Source organism: Sminthopsis crassicaudata, chromosome 4 (genome assembly GCF_048593235.1).
Source record: "Sminthopsis crassicaudata isolate SCR6 chromosome 4, ASM4859323v1, whole genome shotgun sequence".
Classification (NCBI taxonomy): domain Eukaryota; kingdom Metazoa; phylum Chordata; class Mammalia; order Dasyuromorphia; family Dasyuridae; genus Sminthopsis; species Sminthopsis crassicaudata.
The window spans coordinates 297,815,598-297,836,239 of NC_133620.1; the positions used below are offsets into that span (position 1 = coordinate 297,815,598).

The 20,642-nt window shown below is 38.9% G+C and overlaps 2 protein-coding genes and 1 long non-coding RNA gene across 4 annotated transcripts in view; 1 reads left to right on the forward strand and 2 right to left on the reverse strand.

Annotated features, from left to right (window-relative positions):
- Nucleotides 1-12,585, reverse strand: part of LOC141541294 (uncharacterized) — a 29,806-nt gene extending 17,221 nt beyond the window's left edge. The window contains exon 1 of the long non-coding RNA XR_012481729.1: nt 12,413-12,585. This is a non-coding gene — a long non-coding RNA (uncharacterized LOC141541294). The remainder of the gene's footprint in view (nt 1-12,412) is intronic.
- Nucleotides 919-3,209, reverse strand: MFSD6L (major facilitator superfamily domain containing 6 like). The gene has a single exon (XM_074265456.1). It carries the CDS (start codon nt 2,978-2,980, stop codon nt 1,112-1,114), a length of 1,869 nt encoding a protein of 622 aa, XP_074121557.1. The 5' UTR covers nt 2,981-3,209; the 3' UTR covers nt 919-1,111.
- A 7,482-nt stretch (nt 12,586-20,067) lies between the features above and the next one.
- The window catches only part of LOC141566823 (uncharacterized), an 82,794-nt gene continuing 82,219 nt past the window's right edge, over nt 20,068-20,642 (forward strand). The window contains exon 1 of one of the 2 annotated variants that reach the window (XR_012489393.1): nt 20,068-20,324. The gene's annotated coding sequence lies outside the window, so the exon portion shown is untranslated. The remainder of the gene's footprint in view (nt 20,325-20,642) is intronic. The other variant, XM_074311927.1, reaches the window with a different exon arrangement.

Below are 20,642 nucleotides of genomic sequence, written 5' to 3' on the forward strand. Positions count from 1 at the left end.
TCCATGTGAGCCTATGAGACCATCAAGAGAGAATGTACAGACTCTATGTTGCTTGGAAGTCCTTACTATTGTACCACTGCTGCCAGCTACAGAGACAGATCTGTGGAATTCCATGCCATATAGTTAAAATTATGATTGTCTCCTTGCAGATAACCTTGAAAAATACCTCAGAACCAATTTAGAAGTTGAAAAGCAGTTTATTAAGCACATCAGGAAAGATCTATCTCATTGCTATCTTCATTTTAAGTCATAGCTGACTTAAAATGTTGTACACAGCTCATTGTATTTAGCCATCCCCAGATCATATTTGTATGTCCCTTGAAACCACTTGACCTCCTAAGCCTGCTTGGTATGACTTAATTATTTTGTTGTAGAAATAGTAATCAAACTGATGCCATTACATTTGGAAAGAATGTATCAACTGTCTCTCCTATCGCTCCCTACTCATTATCCTCATGATTTCTGAAAGCAAAACATCTTTTCCTACTTTTAATCCCTTTTTTCTATTATCTTACTAGAATGTATGCTCCTTGAGACCAGGAACTGCTTTGCTTTTGCATCTTCATCCCATTTCTGCCTCTCAGTCCTTCCTTCCTTCCTTCCTTCCTTCCTTCCTTCCTTCCTTCCTTCCTTCCTTCCTTCCTTCCTTCCTTCCTTCCTTCCTTCCTTCCTTCCTTCCTTCCTTCCTTTCTTTCTATTTTTGATCGATTTATTCCCTGCTCTTTGAGAAAGACTTTCCCAGGATTCCCTTTCTACTCCTAGTCCTGGCAGTCTTTTACAGACTAAAAGACCTTGAGAAGAAGCCCAGGGAGGTTAGTGATTTGCCCATTTAAGGCAAATTTGGATCGATGTCAGGATTTTTGTCCAATTCTTCTGATTCTTCTAAAAACAATAAAAAACTTAAATCTCATTTATTTGCTATATATTTGTGTTTTAATGAAATCATACAATAGAAAATGGGATGATCACATCAATCCACTGGCACAAAACCATTGTCTGCTCTCCTAGAGCTTCCTGCAACCCAAGACAAATCTTTCATTTTGCCTTCTAACAGTGAATTTTGAGCAACAGCAAACTGGTTCTTTTCCTGGGTAAGGCATTTCAGTTAGATTTAATATTTGTTTTCAGCCCTTCCTGTCAAATATTCATCTCTCATGGCTTTGATAAGCCAGTCCTGTTCAGCCCCTTCCTCAGAATCACTGACATCAGCAGTATCCATGGCCAATATTTTAGAGTAATTGATTTTTCTCTGTTGGGGGAGCTTTGACTGGATGGCCATGAACAAAACTAACCAAAGGGACAGAACCACACAGTAAGTCTTATATAGCACAGCCAGACTGTAATGAAGTACCACAAAACCTCCTACAAAGCTCCCCAAACTTGCCCCATTCCCATAAAAGAGGCCTCTCAGCATCACACTCAGAGATCTTTCTGTGCCAGGAATTACCAGGTCTTCCACTAAAGCATCCACTGCCCACCACAGAGCTCCATTACTGATGGCACCAAAGACCTGAGCAGGAAATATTGCCCACCAGTTCCAAAGTAAAGCGTAATAGAGAAGCTGCCCAGAAAGGCAGCCCAGCCCCAGGCCCAGTGTACCCAAATTAGACAGATTCTTGAGCATCTTAGCTTTGAAAGGATGCAGTAGGATCTCTCCCATCAAACTGAGGGTAACAGAGAGCCCCATGCTCAAATCACTGCTGCCTTGGTCTTGCATTTGCCAGAAGAGAAAATTCTCTACATTAGCCACTGCAGCTCCAGTCAGGAAAACTGTGACAGCCAGCAGGACAAGGAGGCAATCACTTCCAATGAGGCTTAGTGTTTTGATGGCTTTGTGGCTAGGTTCCCTCCTCTTGGAGTTAGGAATAGGAATAGCACAACTAATTGGCAAGGCCAATATGCTGAGCATTGTGTAGACATAGAAGTACACTACAGCCCGAGGGGTGTCCCCTGTCAGGAAACAGTCTAGCTGACCCACCAAGACTGGGACAGTGGACACTGATATAGACGCACCAAGCAATCTCCAGACCCAGAGTCTTCTGTAGCAATCAGTGGCATCCACAAAATCCAAGTATTCATAGAGGCTATCAGCAGTGGCCGGCCCCAGAGGGGCAGACAGAAGTTCCCAGAACAGCACCACCATCATAGAAAGAAGAAAAATCCAGTGCTCTCCTTCCAAAGACAGGGCTAAACTACTGTCCTGGGCTCCTGTCTTCTCAGCTAGTGACAGATTCCCCTTAATACTTGGAGTTTCCAGTTCAGAGTCCACATGAAGCAAAGGTAAAGATGGGCTTGTTTCAAAAGTGCTGTTCCAGGAATCACTTTTCCCCATCATTATCCCTGAGTTAGAAGGACTAATTAGACTCCTTTGTGTCTTCATGCGTGAGGTTTCCACTTCAAGCACTTCATTCTTCGGAGGAGGGGCTGTTTCCTGGATGGTTTCCCTAGCTTTTTCAAAGTAGACTCCCGGAAGGACAGACAGGGATGTAAAATGTTCTTTTTGAAGGATGGTTTCTCTGGCATTCCTGAGCAGTCTAACTGGGAAACCAGAGGACAATTCTTGCTTGAATCCTGTTGAATGGTTTGGGGCTGTACTGACAGGGAGCATCACTTGGAGTGCCACCCCTGTAGCAGCCAAGCTCTTGTTGCCGGAACAATAACGATACACCATATCCTTGTCCAGGGGACTCACAAGGGTCAGAAGTAGCCCAGCAACTGCGGAGCCCAGCAGGGATCCTGTCAGAAGTAATTGCCTCTTCCTGTAGTTTTTGGCCAGGAAGGAGCACACTGGAGCCCAGGTGGAGGCAATCAAGTGCTTAGTGCCCATTAAGACTCCCACCCAGGGGGCAGCAAGGCCCAGCTGTCTCAGGTAGAGTGTCAGGAAAGGGGCCACACAAGCATCTCTGGCTCCACACAAAAGGTAGAAGAGCCGAGCCACTGCCAAAGCCTTGCTGACATCCCATTGTGGGTTGGCACTCATGGCTTCAGAGTCCCTCAACAGAAACAGAGAGGGCAGGAAGCAGAGGACAGCACCCTAAAGAAAACAGTTCCACTTTTAGGGTGAGGAAACAGAGCAGAGATCCAGCCAAAGCTCAATACCTGGGCAGAACAGAAATAGCAGAGCCCACATAGAAGACCTGGGCAGGAGATGTGCACAGAAGGGATCACTACCTTGGGACAGCTGGCTCTATTCCTGGCAGAAGGCTGACCCACCCGTTGCCTAAGTGATAGATTCCAAGTTCTAATTGTCACCTGTAAGGGTGGGGCTTTCTTAAACCTGCAGGAGGCCCAAGATCATGCCAGTTCACCAAACTGTAGGCTTAGGTCTCATAGGCTTCAAGTGGTGTTAGCATGGAGAATGTAAGTCAAACCTAAGGCGCAGAGCATCTCTGCTGCTGAAGAACCTGGAATCCTGATCCCACACTCTGTCCTTCTCTGTATCTAATCTCAGACTAGGACTTTATGTGAAACAGGCTTTTTGTGTTTTGAGGTTTTTTTTCTCATTGTCCTATGTGGACAAGACAGTTATGCAAATCACTTCACAGTGTTCATCTAGAAAATAACAGTTTCCATTTATAAGGCACTTTATACACCTTATGATCATACACAGGCAACTGAGCCATGCATCCTCTATAGAGACCTTTGTAGTCCATTATAGTTGAGGGAACTGAGGCTCAAGGGAGAAGTGACTTTCCCTAGTTCATATTTAAATGAAGCAAGTTGCACAAATTCATCAGCTTCACTCTTTCTTCCTAAGTCATTGAAGTGGAAGGACAAAAAAAAAAGACAAAAAAGGTCCGGTGATGAACCAGGATGACGTGGATTACTTTGGTGTCTTCCATGTCTGACCCAACTCTAAGTGCTCCACAGCACCTGCTTCCGTGGCCTTGTGGCCACTGGAATAAATTGTTCTCATCCTCCCGTTCCCCTGGGGACAGATCTTCACATGCTTGGGCTCTCACTTATCAACATGCTTGAAAGCCTTGGTTACCCTCAACCTAGTTGCTTGCTTGCTGAGACAGTTTACTGAGTTGTGGCTGCTGTGAATTCTACAGCTTCTTGAAGGCACAGTTAAGGGTTGGGTTAGTCAAGTAGACACTCAAAGTAGATGAACAACCCATGCTTGGCAAACTCTCACACCAGAGGTGCTAATTTTCCTGAACACCCCACACCAATAACATAATAATAGGTAATGTAATATTATAATGATATAATAATAGTAATCATAATGCTCTTTAAAATTTATAAAATGCTTTACAAATATCATCTTCTTTTATCCTCACAATCACTCTGGAAAGTAAGTCCTTTATTATTTCCAGTTCTAGAAGAGGAAGTTGAGACAGAGGTTAAATGATCTGTCCAGGGTAAAGCAACCAGTTAGTGTCTGAAGCTAGACTTAAACTGCACTATCCAGATGACTAAATTCTGGGTGAGCCAAGGAACACTGAGGTGATGGAAGCATTGGTTTATTCATTGTTATTTGGTACATTAGGTTTAATATTGCCAGAAATGATTTTTGTTTACTATTAATCTATTTCTATACCATTTCTAACTTGGAGAGATGCCCAAACTGCCCATGCCTCCATCATGACTCTCTTCCTAAGACAATTTTAGGTAACGATTATATGAATCTTTAACAAGGCAAAAATCATAATATGTTTAAAAAATAGTACCATTCCAGAAGTCTTTTGCTCAATTCTTTTGAGGCAGGCAGGAAGATATGAGTTCAAATCTAGCCTCAAACATTTATTAGCTGTGAAACCCTAGGCAATTCTTTAACCTCTGTCAGCTTCAGTTTCTTCAGCTATAAAATGGAAATAATAGCACCTACCTCTTAGAGTTGTTGGGAGAATAAAATGAGATAATATTTGTAAAATGCTTAGAACATGGATAACCACATCATAAGTGATTAATAAATGATTATTTCCTTTTTTTTCTTTCCTACAAGGACCATTCCCCTTCAAGTATGGAAAGAGTTTTTCCCTGGAATCCAAATATCAACCTTGAATTTCAAGAGTTCAAGAAGATACCTTGCGAGGTGACTTATGGGCCAATCATTTCAGATGGGTGGGAAAATAATGATCTATTCTAGATAAGATTTAAGTTTTGTAATCACCTTTACTCATTTCAAACTAAGATCTTAGCTTTTGTTCTTTCCAGTTTCATAAGGGGACAAGTTTGGAAAGGATTTTAGGTTGGAGAAATAGTATTTCTTAATGTTCCTCTAAAAAATAAAAATAAGTTTTTTAATGTTTTCATAATTTTCCCTTTTGTGCTTTTGTATAATTTAAAGTATATTCTGTTTATTAACTATTCTAAAATTTCAATTTTGTATCTGTTCATCAACATTACTCAACATGCCCCAAAATATGGGTTTTTCTGAAGGCAGCAAAAAAATAAGATAACAGAATACTCTTGATGCCAAAACAGTATAAAATCAAGGCACTGCTTGAAGTTAGGATATAGAAAGCAATGCAATGGGAAAGAAGAAAATATTTATTAAGTGTCTATTAGGTACCAAGCACTACTGATCTTTTGCAGATGTTATCTTATTTAATTGCCACAATGAACCTGAGAGATATAGTCACATTTTACATTGAGGAAAATGCAGCAGATCTCTGAGGTTAAGGGACTTGTCCAAAGTTACACAGATAAAGCCACATTGGAATTTAGGTCTTCCTGACTCCTGGGCCAGGACACAGAATCTGATATAAAAACATACTTGAGTCTCCAGCCAGTCCTTTAACTTCCTGAATAGTAGTCAGACAATTCTGCAAATTAACAAGATTGTTCAATTTTGAGGTAAATGGAAGTTTTGTTTTTGCTTAGCTGATAAGTTGATACTCTAAATCCATAAGCTTATTTTAATATAGCAATTATTATTTTCATCTGGAATTTGTACTTGCTATTATTTGTTGAATCCAACAAATCTTAGTAAGTTCTGCAACTACATTCTCATTTCTATTTTTTTAGCTCCACACTGCTATCTGATTTCTTAGCCAATACCAAATGGTTTTGGTGATCACTGCTTTATAATATAGTTTTAGATCAGGTACAGCTAGGCCCCCTTCATTTGATTTTTTTTTCATTAGTTCCCTTGAAATTGTTGACCTTTTCCAGGTGAATTTTGTTGCTATTTTTTTCTAGGTCATTAAAATAGTTTCTTGGGAGTCTGATTGGTATAGCATTAAATAAATAGATTAGTTTAGGTAGTATTGCCATCTTTATTACATTCTCTCGACCTATCCAAGAGCACTTAATATTTTTCCATTTGTTTAGATCTGACTTTATTTATGTGGAAAATGTTTTGTAGTTTTGCTCATATAGATCCTGACTTTCCCTTGGCAGATAGATTCCCAAATATTTTATACTATCGACAGTTATTTTAAATGAAATTTCTTTTTGTATCTCTTGCTGTTGGATTTTGTTAATGATGTGTAAAAATGCTGATTATTTATGTGGATTTATTTTGTGTCCTGCAACTTTGCTAAAGTTGTGGATTATTTCTAATAGCTTTTTAGTAGAATCCCTGGGGTTCTCTAAGTATACCATCATATCATCTGCAAAGAGTGATAATTTGGTTTCCTCATTACCTACTCTAATTCCTTTAATCTCTTTTTCATCCCTTATTGCCAAAGCTAGCATTTCTAATATAATATTGAATAGTAATGGTGATAGAGGGCTACCTTGTTTCACTCCCGATTTTATTGGGAATGGTTCCAGTTTATCCCCATTAATATGATGCTTACTGATGGTTTTTAGTTTACTGACTATTTTAAGGAAAAGTCCATTTATTCCTATACTTTTAAAAGGAATGGGTGTTGGATTTTATCATATGCTTTTTCTGTATCTATTGAGATATCATATGGTTTTTGTAAATTTGATTATTGATATAGTCAGTTATGTTAACTGTCTTCCCAATATTGAACCAGCCCTGCATTCCTGATATAAATCCTACTTGGTCACAGTGTATTATCCTGGGGATGATTTTCTGTAATCTTTTTGCTAATATTTTATTTAAGATTTTTGCATCAATGTTCATTAGGGAGATTGACCTATAATTTTCTTTCTCTGTTTTCATATTACCTGGTTTAAGTATCAGTACCATGTCTGTGTCATAAAAGGAATTTGGTAGGACTCCTTCAATCCCTATTTTTTCAAATATTTTCTATAGCATTGGAGTTAATTTTTTTTAAATGTTTGATAGAATTCACATGTCTGGTCCTGAGGATTTTTTCTTAGGGAGTTAATTAATAGCTTGTTCTATTTCTTTTTCTAAAATGGACTATTTAACCAATTTACTTCTTCTGTTAATCTGGGCAACCTATATTTTTGAAGTTATTCACCCATTTCATTTAAGCTATCAAATTTATTGCCATAAAGTTGGGCAAAGTAACTCCTAATTATTGCCCTAATTTCCTTTTATTGGTTGAAAGTTCTCCCTTTTCATTTTTTCGACCAACAAATTGATTTTCCTCTTTCCTTTTTCTAATCAAATTTACCAAAGGTTTATCTATTTTGTTGGTTTTTTTCATAGAACCAACTCTTAGTTTTATTTATTAATTCAATAGTTTTTTTACTTTCAATTTTATTAATCTCTCCTTTTATTTTTAGAATTTCAAGTTTAGTGTTTGGGGGTTTTTAATTTACTTTTTTTCTAGCTTTTTTAGTTGCAAGCCTAATTCATTGATTTTCTCCTTTTTATGTTATGCAAATAAGCCTCTAGAGATATAAAATTTTCTCTTATTACCACTTCTGGTGGGATGGCTGCATCCCACACATTTTGGTATGTCATTTCATTATTGTTATTCTCTTGGGTAAAATTGTTAATTGTGTCTATTGTTGGGGGCAGTAGTCCCTTGATATTCCTTGTTTGATCTCCAACTTCCTTTGGGACTTGAACCTTTGATACAAGATCTGGCCAAACTAGTTTGGGCTTGTACCCAGCCCCCACTGGATCTGAGCTGGCTTGGATAAAGCCTGCCAAAAATCTGGCCTTCAAGGAATTAACCTGAGCTCCGCCCATTACTTCTTCAAGCAGATAAAAAGAGCAAAGCTATAATCATCTTGGGTCAGAGATTTGAAAGATGCCAGCCAAGATGCTTGCATCAGAGATTCTCTGTCCTCGCTGCTTTCAGCATATATCTTCCTCTATCTAATGCCTTTTACTAACCAGACCTTAACCTTGCTTCCAAACCTGCAATAAACATCTTTTACCCATCTAGGTTTTCGGGCTGTAAATTCATTTACAGGGGACTCTCACCGCCACTAGACCTGATTTAATTTTGTATCCTTGCGCCGAATCCTAAGGGGATTGCAGGGGAGCTCCATGTGACTCCCTATACCCCGAATCCTGCCACTAGACCTCACTTATTCCTATTGAGGTATATACTTCATTATTAGGTATTTATCTCATGATTTGGTTCATCATTTTGAGGTTCCCTATTACCTCATCAAAACTAATTGGAGTCAGAAAGGAGTAAAGTTTCTTCTAGGCAGTTCATGGAACTTATACAAAAAGTGACCATATTAGGACATGAAGACATCAAATTCAAATGCAGAAAGGCAGAAATAATAAATGCATTCTTTTCAGATCATGTTGCAATAAAAATTACATTCAATTAAAAAGCCAGGGGAAAATAGACCAAAAAGTAATTGGAAACTAAATAATCTCATCCGAAAGAATAAATGGATGAAACAGCAAATCATAGATGATGAGGAGTAAACTGAGGGTCTAAACAGAGATGGGTCAGTTCCTTTTCTCTCTCTCCTTCCTTCCCCAAAGTAACCAAGGGCGGGGTTGGCAGCAAATGAATTTGCTACTTAATGCTGTATGGAAACATAGTCTTTATTGATTAGAATGGAAACACCAGAAAGCCGGTGGGCAAAATGGCTGCATGGTACAAGGCCAATTTTGCAAAGAATAGATTTTTGAGGACTCTGTTTTATACAAGAGCACAATCATTCAGATGCAGTGATGTAAGGAGGTTCCTGAGAGTGATGTAAATAAGATAAGGATTCTCTTGTTATCTTTTGGGGACAGACAGAAGTCTCTTCCCAAAAAGGAATTTCCTGCTGGCATTTGGTCTGAGTAGATTAGAATGGGGGCTGTAAAACCCCAGCCAGCTCAGATAGCCCAAACTAGTTTGACCAGATCTTGTATCAAAGGTCCAAGTCCCAAAGGAAGTTGAAGATCAAACAAGGAATATCAAGGGGCTACCGCCCCCAACATAACCCCCCCTCAAGCAGTTAACTCTTAAATTCTTTTAAGAAAAAAATTTTGGGGCAGGGTCTCTTATTTGAGAAAGATTTTCTCCAAGGATCTTCAGAGTAGCAGGGTCCCCTAGTCTTGTTCCCCCCTCAAGCAAGTCACCTCCACATACATGTGGGAATAGGGGCGATGAACTCCTCTTTAACTGCTTCGAGCTGACATGGGTCATAGAGATTTGGGGTTCATGCCAGGAGGTGAGGCGTGAGGTGTGGGGGATGGCAACAGGGCATGTAGGGGGTGTCCCGTCAATTTTTCCCAGTCTGAAATCCAGATGAGAATCCAAAACTTGAAGCCTAGAGAAAACAGATCTCAGGAACAGATTAAAAGTGGGGTGTCATCCAGAGTAGAGATGGTGATACCTGGAAATGGGGAAATATCTCAGATCCCTTCTGTGGGCTGTTGGTAAAATGCTTTAGGTCCCAGAAGCAGGTCAATATCTGTAATGTGACCCCAAATCTAGAGCAAAACATAAATCTAACAAATAAAGGTTAGAACAGTCTATAATAGAAAGACGTGGTCCACAGGACTGCTGCAAAAATGTGAAGAGGCCAAAATAGATTGGCCAGCAGCTTCCTATGTGAAAAAAATGATTAAAAACTTTAAAACAAAACATTAGTGTTTTCTAACAGTAGCAGACAGATGACCAGACTAAATGCTTATTTGCCCAAGCATTTAGGATACAATGATTGCATATAAAAGGGTGGAGCTTTATAACTCCCCCCAAAGCATTAACTAATTAACTTTAAGTTCAAGAAAATTTTTATTTCCAATAATAAATTCCATTCATCAGATTTCTGATAAATTCTAAATATTTATCATAACCTTATATTGATAACAATAAGGAATTTGTCTCAATAATTTCACAACTTAAACAATTGTCATATTCAAATAGATGTTTCATAAGTGAGCATTTTGCTTTTAAAATACCCAATACATAGTAAAATATCACAAATTGCATATTGTCCTTTTGCAGAAACACTTTCAAAAAACCCAGAAAAAAAACCTATTACTTTAGAGGCTCTTTAAATAATCTCAGAATGACCCAATATAATCTTTAAACTTATATTTTAAACTTATACAAAATGTCCAAATACCACATATAAGAATTCAAGAAGCTCTTAAATAGCAATTAAACTTTTAATATGGATCACATTTATGACCATATTGCACAAACATTAAAACCCATTTTATCTCAAGAAACAAATATTCAATCAATTAATCTAAACTTGATCCAGTCTCTTTAAATCACTCTTTTGTTGCTACAGCAGCAACTTGACCAAAAAAAAAAACAAACAAAAAACCGGCAGGAAACACCTGGGGTGGAGGGGAGAAAACTATTCCATGTGCTCATCCTTCTCCTATTCAAAAACACTTTTTTCCTTTCATCCTTCCATTAAAAACTTTTCTTCTTGTAACATACTGAATGAGATGAGGTTGATGAGTAGTAAATGATGGGTAGTAAATTGTGGTCTAAACAAAGATGGATCTGTTCCTTTTCTCTCTCTCCTTCCTTCCCCAAAGTAACCAATGGCTGGTTTGGCAGCAAAGGAATTTGCTACTTAATGCTGTATGGAAACATAGTCTTTATTGATTAGAATGGAAACACCGGAGAGCCAGTGGGCAAAATGGCTGCATGGTACAAGGCCATTTGCAAAGAGAAGATTCCCGTTCTCTCTTTTATGCAGTGATGTAGGGAGGTTCCTGAGAGTGATGTAAATTAAGATAAGGACTCTCTTGTTATCTTTTGGGGACAGACAGAAGTCTCTTCCCAAAAAGGAATTTCCTGATGCCATTTGGTCTATCTGAGCAGATTAGAATGGGGGCTGTAAAACCCCAGCCAGCTCAGATAGCCCAAACTAGTTTGACCAGATCTTGTATCAAAGGTCCAAGTCCCAAAGGAAGTTGGAGATCAAACAAAGAATACCAAGGGGCTACCGCCCTCAACAAGGTGAGATCTTTCAAGACAGTTGTGAAAATCGAGTAAGGCTTCATCTACTTCAGAGTTTGAGTAGGCCTGAAGGACTGTGAACATCGAGTCAAGGGCATAATTGCGTTCCCCTCCCATGATATCATCTCCCTATTTCAGCCAAATATGGGCAACTATGTACTTATTGGTCAAGTTCAATTTCATGGGCAGATCTCGCGTTTAGAATGTAAGACTCTCAACCAATGAGGATGAGGGTCAGTGGTGGGAGGGGGCGTTTTGCATTAGGAATTAAAGGGGCTGTCCTGCCCACAGGAGGCGCTTCCTCTTTGTCTGCTCGAAGGGTGGGACGCCCTTCTCTCGGGAATGTACTATAAACTTTGCTTTTCTCTAGAGCTCTCTCCAGCTTTTTCATTAAATGGTGACCCCTCACCATTTCTGTACCACACAATACCTTCTAATACCTTGCAAATCTTTAATTGCTCAATCCTTCTTCCTTCAAAACCTGTAAAATTCACACTGTATAGCTTATAAACCGAATCAAACCAAACAAATTTTTTCATTTCTGAGGGTTTGCCTAACTGCAATTAGCAAATCTCTCTTTTAGCAGTAAATGCATCAATATTCAAACAAATTCCAAGATCTTATACTCAGAATAAACAATCTAGTATGCAAAGACAACAGCCAATTATATTTCCCATAATCAAATGGTTTTTTTCTACTGCTAGAGTTTAGATCAGATAAGGGTTTATGGCCTTTACTCAAGCAGGCTCTAAAGACTGCTTCAAGGGGAAAAAAAAAAAAACAACTTTTAGTCACTTTAAAATAGCCAAGTTCCATTCACTTACATTAGTACAACAGGTTAAAATTTAAAATTACAAATAACCAATTTCCAAATTTCTTAATCCTTGTTCTTAAAACTCCTATTTCCTCCCAGATTTCACAGAGAATGTGAGAGGGTGTGGTGATTATTTGGAGATTTTAATCAGAGAGAACTGAGATCCTAGTTTTCCTTTATCAAATTCCTACCTATCAATAGGCTAAAATAGGAAGGGATAGTTGGAAACGGGAGGTCCTCAAGCTGGCAAGGCAGGGAGGGGTTTCCAAACAATTTTTCCCTTCAATTCCAGTACCTTGGGGGAAGTGGGTGAGTAGGATCTGAATGGAGGAGTAGAACAACAGAGGCTTCCCGTATGAAAAAATCAAGATTGGCGTACCTGCTAAGTCCAAATTTACCCCGGGGCAGCTTGGCTTTGCTGATTGAAGAAGGTGGGCCTGGTCCAGGGGCACGCCACCTCAAGTCTGGAGAGGCCTGGGGGGCGAGGCTGGAGTCCATGGTCCTTTCCTTCTCTGGGCAGTTGCTCTTCCAGTGTCCTTCCCGTTCGTACTCAGGGTAAGGGCTAGAGCCTGCGGGAAATTCCTCGCCCAGTGGCTGACGGAATCTGAAGCACAAACTTTGGGACCCTTGGAAGATAGCGGTAGCCAGAATCTGTGCCTGCTGTCTGCCCTTTACTCCGACCCTCCCGTGCTCCTCCCAATCCCTATATGCCCCAAAGGCGACTTCTGATAATTGAGTCGTGGAATATTGGGATTCTAAAGCCAATTTCTGCCAATTTAGTCTTATATCTGGGGAAGACTGATTGAAAAAATGCATGGAAATTCTTGAGGGCGGTATTCCTTGTTTGATCTCCAACTCCATTCCTTCAATGGGATGGGTTAGGAGATGATCCCTCATCTCTGTATCACCACTCCTCTCCTCTCTGTTCCCACTCCCCTCTTCTATGTCCCCACTCCTCTCTCCAGAGTTCCCCCGGAATCTGCGAAGGGAATAATAGCAAGGACCCCCATCTGGTACCTCCCAGTCATGTTAGCCCCAAACCTTGGCATTAGCTCCCGAATCATTCTTATCTCCTGTATTGTGGGATAAGAAGAGATAACATCTCCCCAGGACAGATTGCTCTGAAAAGGAACGGCTGTAAATGCCCCAATAAATTCCATTATGCGGGAAAAATCCCAAGAAGGAGGGACCTTTGCATTCTAAGCTTTTCCCCCAAAGAGCTGGCCATTTCTCTCAGAGGCAAGGCTAAATCAGATAGCTAAATCAGAGTCCTGGGCTGAAGCTGTAGTAGAGTCAGGCCGCTTGGGAGAGGTAGGAGGGTGGAGGCTATGGGGCAGGGAAACCTGATTAGGAGACTGGAGGGAGCAGGGTGAGGAGGAAGGGTCGCTGCTTCTCAGCAGAGAAGGGCAAAGCATCAGAGTATTCCCGGAGTCCAGCTCTGGGATTAAGTTCTGCTGGAGATCAGCGTCTCTCCCTAGTTCCACCTCAGTAAACTTAGGCAGAAACATCCTGCAAGTTAACTGTGATTTGGGATCCCTGTAGAGGGCCCAGAAAGCTTGCACATATGCAACTTCTGACCATTTACCGTGTCTTCTGCAATATAGATCTAATTCCCTAATAGTAGAGAAAATAATACATCCGTTAACAGGCCAGGCCTCACTGTCCAGTTCTTTTTTTTTTTTTTTTTTTAATTTTTTATTATATATATATTTTTTTATAATATTATCCCTTGTATTCATTTTTCCAAATTATCCCCCCCTCCCTCTATTCCCTCCCCCCGATGACAGGCAATCCCATACATTTTACATGTGTTACAATATAGTCTAGGTACAATACATGTGTGTAAATACCATTTTCTTGTTGCACAATAAACTTTAGATTCCGAAGGTACATGTAACCTGGGCAGACAGATATTAGTGCTAACAATTTACATTCACTTCCCAGTGTTTCTTCTCTGGGTGTAGCTACCTCTGTCCATCATTGATCAACTGGAAGTGAGTTGGTTTTTCTTTATGTTGAAGATTTCCACTTCCATCAGAATACATCCTCATACAGTATTGTTGTTGAAGTGTACAGTGATCTTCTGGTTCTGCTCATTTCACTCAGCATCAGTTGATTTAAGTCTCTCCAGGCCTCTCTGTATTCCTCCTGCTGGTCATTTCTTACAGTGCAATAATATTCCATAACCTTCATATACCACAACTTACCCAACCATTCTCCAACTGATGGACATCCATTCATCTTCCAGTTTCTAGCTACAACAAAAAGAGCTGCCACAAACATTTTGGCACATATATGTCTCTTTCCGCTCTTTAGTATTTCTTTGGGATATAATCCCAGTAGTAGCACTGCTGGGTCAAAGGGTATGCACAGTTTGATAACTTTTTGGGCATAATTCCAGATTGCTCTCCAGAATGGCTGGATTCTTTCGCAACTCCACCAGCAATGTATCAGTGTCCCAGTTTTCCCACAGCCCCTCCAACATTCATCGTTATTTGTTCCTGTCATCTTAGCCAATCTGACAGGTGTGTAGTGGTATCTCAGAGTGGTCTTAATTTGCATTTCTCTGATCAGTAGTGATTTGGAACACTCTTTCATGTGAGTGGATATAGTTTCAATTTCTTCCTCTGAGAATTGTCTGTTCATATCCTTTGACCATTTATCAATTGGAGAATGGATCGGTTTCTTATAAATTAGGGTCAGTTCTCTATATATTTTGGAAATGAGACCTTTGTCAGAACCTTTGTTTTTAAAAATATTTTCCCAATGTGTTACTTCCCTTCTAATCTTGTTTGCATTAGTATTGTTTGTACAGAAACTTTTTAGTTTGATGTAATCAAAATCTTCTATTTTGTGATCAATAATGATCTCTAGTTCTCCTCTGGTCATAAATTCCTTCCTCCTCCACAAGTCTGAGAGGTAGATTATCCTCTGTTCCTCTAATCTATTTATTATCTCCCTCTTTATGCCTAAATCATGGACCCATTTTGATCCTATCTTGGTATATGGTGTTAAGTGTGGATCCATATCTAATTTCTGCCATACTAATTTCCAGTTTTCCCAACAGTTTTTTCCGAATAATGAATTTTTATCCCAAATGTTGGTATCTTTGGGTTTGTCAAAGATTAGGTTGCTATAGATGTACCCTTTTTTGTCCTTTGTATCTAATCTGTTCCACTGATCTACCGGTCTATTTCTTAGCCAATACCAAATGGTTTTGGTGACTGCTGCTATATAATATAGCTTTAGATCAGGTACACTTAGACCACCTTCCTCTGAGTTTTTTTTCATTAGTTCCCTTGCAATTCTCGACCTTTTATTCTTCCATATGAATTTTGTTGTTATTTTTTCTAGGTCATTGAAATAGTTTCTTGGGAGTCTGATTGGTATAGCACTAAATAAATAGATTAGTTTGGGGAGTATTGTCATCTTTATTATATTCGCTCGGCCTATCCAAGAGCACTGAATGTCTTTCCAATTATTTAAATCTGATTTTATTTTTGTGGCAAGTGTTTTGTAATTTTTCTCATATAATTCCTGACTTTTCTTTGGTAGATGGATTCCCAAATACTTTATACTCTCAACATTTGTTTTGAATGGAATTTCTCTTTGTATCTCTTGCTGTTGCATTTTGTTAGTGATATATAAAAATGCCGAGGATTTATGTGGATTTATTTTGTATCCTGCCACTTTGCTGAAATTTTGAATTATTTCTAGTAGCTTTTTAGCAGAGTCTTTGGGGTTCTCTAAGTATACCATCATGTCATCTGCAAAAAGTGATAGTTTAATTTCCTCATTTCCTACTCTAATTCCTTGAATCTCTTTCTCGGCTCTTATTGCCGAGGCTAGCGTTTCTAGTACTATACTGAATAGTAATGGTGATAGTGGGCAACCTTGTTTCACTCCTGATCTTACTGGGAAAGGTTGCAGTTTATTTCTATTGCATATTATGCTTACTGAAGGTCTTAAATATATGCTCCTGATTATTCTAAGGAATAGTCCATTTATTCCTATACTCTCAAGAGTTTTTAGTAGGAATGGATGTTGGATTTTGTCAAATGCTTTTTCTGCATCTATTGAGATGATCATATGGTTCTTATTAATTTGATTATTAATATGGTCAATTATATTAATAGTTTTCCTAATATTAAACCAGCCCTGCATTCCTGGAATAAATCCTACTTGATCATAGTGTATTATCCTGGAGATGATTTTCTGAAGTCTTTTTGCTAATATCTTATTTAAGATTTTAGCATCAATATTCATTAAGGAGATTGGTCTATAATTTTCTTTCTCAGTTTTCGATCTACCAGGTTTAGGTATCAGTACCATGTCTGTGTCATAAAAGGAGTTTGGTAGGACTCCTTCATCCCCTATTTTTTCAAATAATTTATATAACATTGGGGCTAATTGTTCTTTAAATGTTTGGTAGAATTCACATGTGAATCCATCTGGCCCTGGGGATTTTTTCCTGGGGAGTTGATTAATAGCTTGTTCTATTTCTTTTTCTGAAATGGGACTATTTAAGCAATTTATCTCCTCCTCTGTTAATCTAGGGAGCCTATATTTTTGGAGGAAGTCATCCATTTCACTTAAGTTATCAAATTTATTGGCATAAAGTTGGGCAAAGTAACTCCTTATTATTTCTCTAATTTCCTCTTCATTGGTGGAAAGATCCCCCTTTTCATTTGTAAGACTATCAATTTGATTTTCCTCTTTCTTTTTTTTGATCAAATTTACCAAAGGTTTATCTATTTTATTGGCTTTTTCATAAAACCAACTCTTGGTTTTATTTATTAATTCAATAGTTTTTTTTACTTTCAATATTATTGATTTCTCCTTTTAATTTTTGTATTTCAAGTTTAATTTTTGGTTGGGGGTTTATAATTTGGTCTTTTTCTAGCCTTTTAAGTTGTAAGCCCAATTCGTTAATCTTCTCTTTCTCTATTTTCTTTCAAATAAGCCTCTAAAGATATAAAATTTCCCCTTATTACTGCTTTAGCTGCATCCCAAAGATTTTGATATGATGTCTCATCATTGTCATTATCTTGGGTGAAATTGTTAATTGTTTCTATAATTTGCTCTTTCACCCAGTCATTCTTTAAGATGAGATTATTCAGTTTCCAATTACTTTTTGGTCTATTTACCCCTAACTTTTTACTGAATGTAGCTTTTATTGCATTGTGATCTGAGAAGAAGGCATTTATTATTTTTGCCTTCCTACATTTAATTTTGAGATCTTTATGTCCTAATATATGGTCTATTTTTGTATAGGAGCCATGAACTGCTGAGAAGAAAGTATATTCGTTTCTATTGCCATTCAGTTTTCTCCAAAGGTCTATCATACCTAGTTTTTTCTAATGTTCTATTTACTTTTTAAATTTCTTTCTTGTTTGTTTTGTGGTTTGATTTGTCTAAATCTGAGAGTGCAAGGTTGAGATCTCCCACTATTATAGTTTTACTGTCTATTTCTTCTTGCAGTTCTCTTAACTTTTCCTTTAGAAAGTTAGATGCTCTACCACTTGGTGCATATATGTTTAGTATTGATATGGCTTCATTATTTATGCTACCTTTCAGCAGGATATAGTTTCCTTCCTTATCTTTTTTAACGAGATCTACTTCTGCTTTTGCTTGATCTGAGATAAGGATAGCTACCCCTGCTTTTTTGGCTTTACCTGACGCATAATAGGCTCTGTTCCAACCTTTTACCTTTACTCTGTATGTATCTCCCTGCTTTAAGTGTGTTTCCTGTAGACAACATATTGTAGGGTTCTGCTTTTTGATCCAATCTGCTATCCGTCTCCGTTTGATGGGATCGTTCATCCCATTTACATTTACAGTTAAAATTACTAATTCTGTATTTCCTGCCATCGTATTATCCCCAGATTATGCTTTTTTCCCTTGACCCCCCTGATCCCCCTCCCCGATATTTAATTTACAGACCCCCCTTGTGATGCGCAACCCTCCCTCTTTTTTTTTTTTTTTTTAGGATCCCTCCCCCCTCCCTCCAAGTCCCTTCACTTATTCTCCTTTTCCTTTTCCCTTTTCCTCTCCCCCCTTTTAATGAGGTGAGAGAAAATTCTCTTAAAAACAAATATGTTAATTATTTACTCTTTGAGCCTCTCCTGATGAGAGTAAGATTCACACAATGATTCTCCCCCTCATTAAGTTCCCTCAGATATGGTGTATTTTCTATGCCTCTTCCTGGGATGTAGTTTCCCTCTTTTTATCATTCCTTCCCCTTTTTCTGAACCGACCTCCTTCCCTTTACTACACCCCCCTTTTTTTCTTTTATATCAGTAAAATCAAATTATCCTTGAGTACTTTTTATATACCCACAACAGAGTTACAGTTCTCAAGGGTTCTGTGTACCTTTTTCTGTTTCTCTTCAGTCTTGTGGATGTAGATCAAATTTTTTGTTTAAGTCTGGTTTTTTTCTTAGAAACATATAGAATTCCTCTGTTTCATTGAATGACCATCTTCTTCCATGGAAAAAGATGCTAAACTTAGCTGGGTAGATCATTCTTGGTTGCAGTCCTTGATCTTTTGCCTTACGGAATATCAGGTTCCAGGCCCTTCTGTCTTTTAATGTGGAGGCAGCCAGATCTTGGGTGACCCTTATTGTGGCACCTTGGTATTTAAATTGTTTTTTTCTAGCTGCTTGCAGGATTTTCTCCTTTGTGTGGTAATTCTGCAGCTTAGCCACAATATTCCGTGGTGTTCTTTTTTTAGGGTCTATTTCAGAAGGAGTTCGATGAATTCTTTCCACATCTACTTTCCCCTCTGTTTCTATTATCTCTGGACAGTTCTCTTTGATAATTTCCTGTAAAATAGAATCTAGGCTCTTTTTTTGGTCATAGTTTTCTGGAAGTCCAATGATCCGCAGATTATCTCTCCTAGATCTATTTTCCAGGTCTATAGATTTTCCCAGTAAGTATTTGACGTTGTTCTCCAGCTTCTCATTTTTTTTTTGTTTTGTTTGACTGATTCTTGGGTTCTCTGTGAATCATTCATTTCTATTTGTTCCATCCTGACTTTTAAGGAGTTATTTTCTTCTTTCACAGTTTTTAGTTCTTTTTGTAAATGCCCAATTTCGTTTTTAAATGAATTATTTTGCTCTATTGAATTTTTTTCCCATTTCCCTAATTTTTTTTTTGAGAATTATTTTCTTTTTCCAATTCAGAAATTCTATTTTCTTGAGACTTTTTTATCTTTTCCAATTCAGAAATCCTACTTTCCTGTGTTTTTTTAACCTTTTCTAATTCACTAATTTTGTTTCCCTGCATCTCCTGTGAATTCTTTATTTTTTCCAACTCCAATTTCAGGACGTTGTTATTCTCTATCATAGCTTCCCTTTCCTTTCCCCATTTTTCTTCAAACTCTCTTAATTTTTTAAGAGTTTCTTCTAGGAGAGAGTTATGTAATGGGGAGCAGGAATCGTTCCCCTTTAGGTTGTTATCTGCTGTCTCTCTGCTGTTAACTTCCTCGGGGTTGGATACCCGCTCTTTCTCTGTATAGAAGGAATCTATAGTTTTTCTGGCTTTTTTGCTCATATTTAAAAAAATCTTTTGGGGTCTGTCCCTGGGGTAGGAAATTATTTATTTACTTCTTTACCAGCTTCCTCCCAGACCGGATGGATGCAGCGGCTCCTGCGCCTGAGCTAAGATAGAGCTCTGGGAGAGAGTTCCCCACCCCCTCCCTGGAAGTGCCTCAGAGGTGATTAGCCCTGCTGTGCCCGAGGGCGTTGAACAGTAAAGGCAGCACAAAGCCCAGCCTATGTGTCCGGGTGGGGCGTGGATGTCTGCAGCAGGTGACGTGAAAAGCCCCTGTGCTCAAACTGGAAGTGTCTGCCAGAAACCGCGGTCCCTAGTTCAAAGGTTCCGCTTCTCTGGGACTTCCTGGAGCTGAGTTCCACTCCCTCCAGCTAAACTAGGCAGTGTGTGTTGCCTTGGGCCGTATCCACCCACTTGTCAATCTCTTAACTATTCTCAGGTGGTAGCTGAGGCCACACCCCCTGGTGCCGAGATCTGCTGAGTCACTTCCAGGGTCCGGGGGAAATCTAATCTGAGTTTTAAAATATTTTGGCTTTCTCTTCTGAACTGCTAAATAATTAGCAGAGAAGAGCTAATAGCCTGTGCCAGATTCCTTTACCTCAGTGGCCTCTCTGATCCCAGAGCCCTCCCCAGCGCAACCAGCGCAGTGTGCCACTACCCCACCGTCTGTGCTGGTCTCTCTTATTCCTCCCCTGGGAACTGACCTTCTCTGTTGAAACTCCAGATTCTCTTCAGCTGGTAAGTCTTGCTTCCAGTCCTTGTGGTATCTATCAGTCCTGGGCTTATTTTGAGACTTAATTTATCTAATTGGTTGTGAGGGAGTGAGGACGTTCACAGAGTCGTGTGTTTCTTTTCCGCCATCTTGGCTCCGCCCCCCTGTCCAGTTCTTGATAAAGGGGCTACAACTTGTTGCAGAAGTGAATAAGACTTTTTAATTTGAAATCCTTGAGGCCTAATTTTTCCTGTTTCTCAAGAGATATCCCAGAGGTGAATCTTTAGGGATGGAAGAGAAGAGTTGACCCATTTTTACCACTACACAAGCCCGAAAATTTCCAC

What these genes read in the sequence shown, in the direction of transcription:
- MFSD6L (XM_074265456.1), bottom strand. Translation starts at nt 2,980, where the DNA reads ATGAGTGCCAACCCACAATGGGATGTCAGCAAGGCTTTGGCAGTGGCT.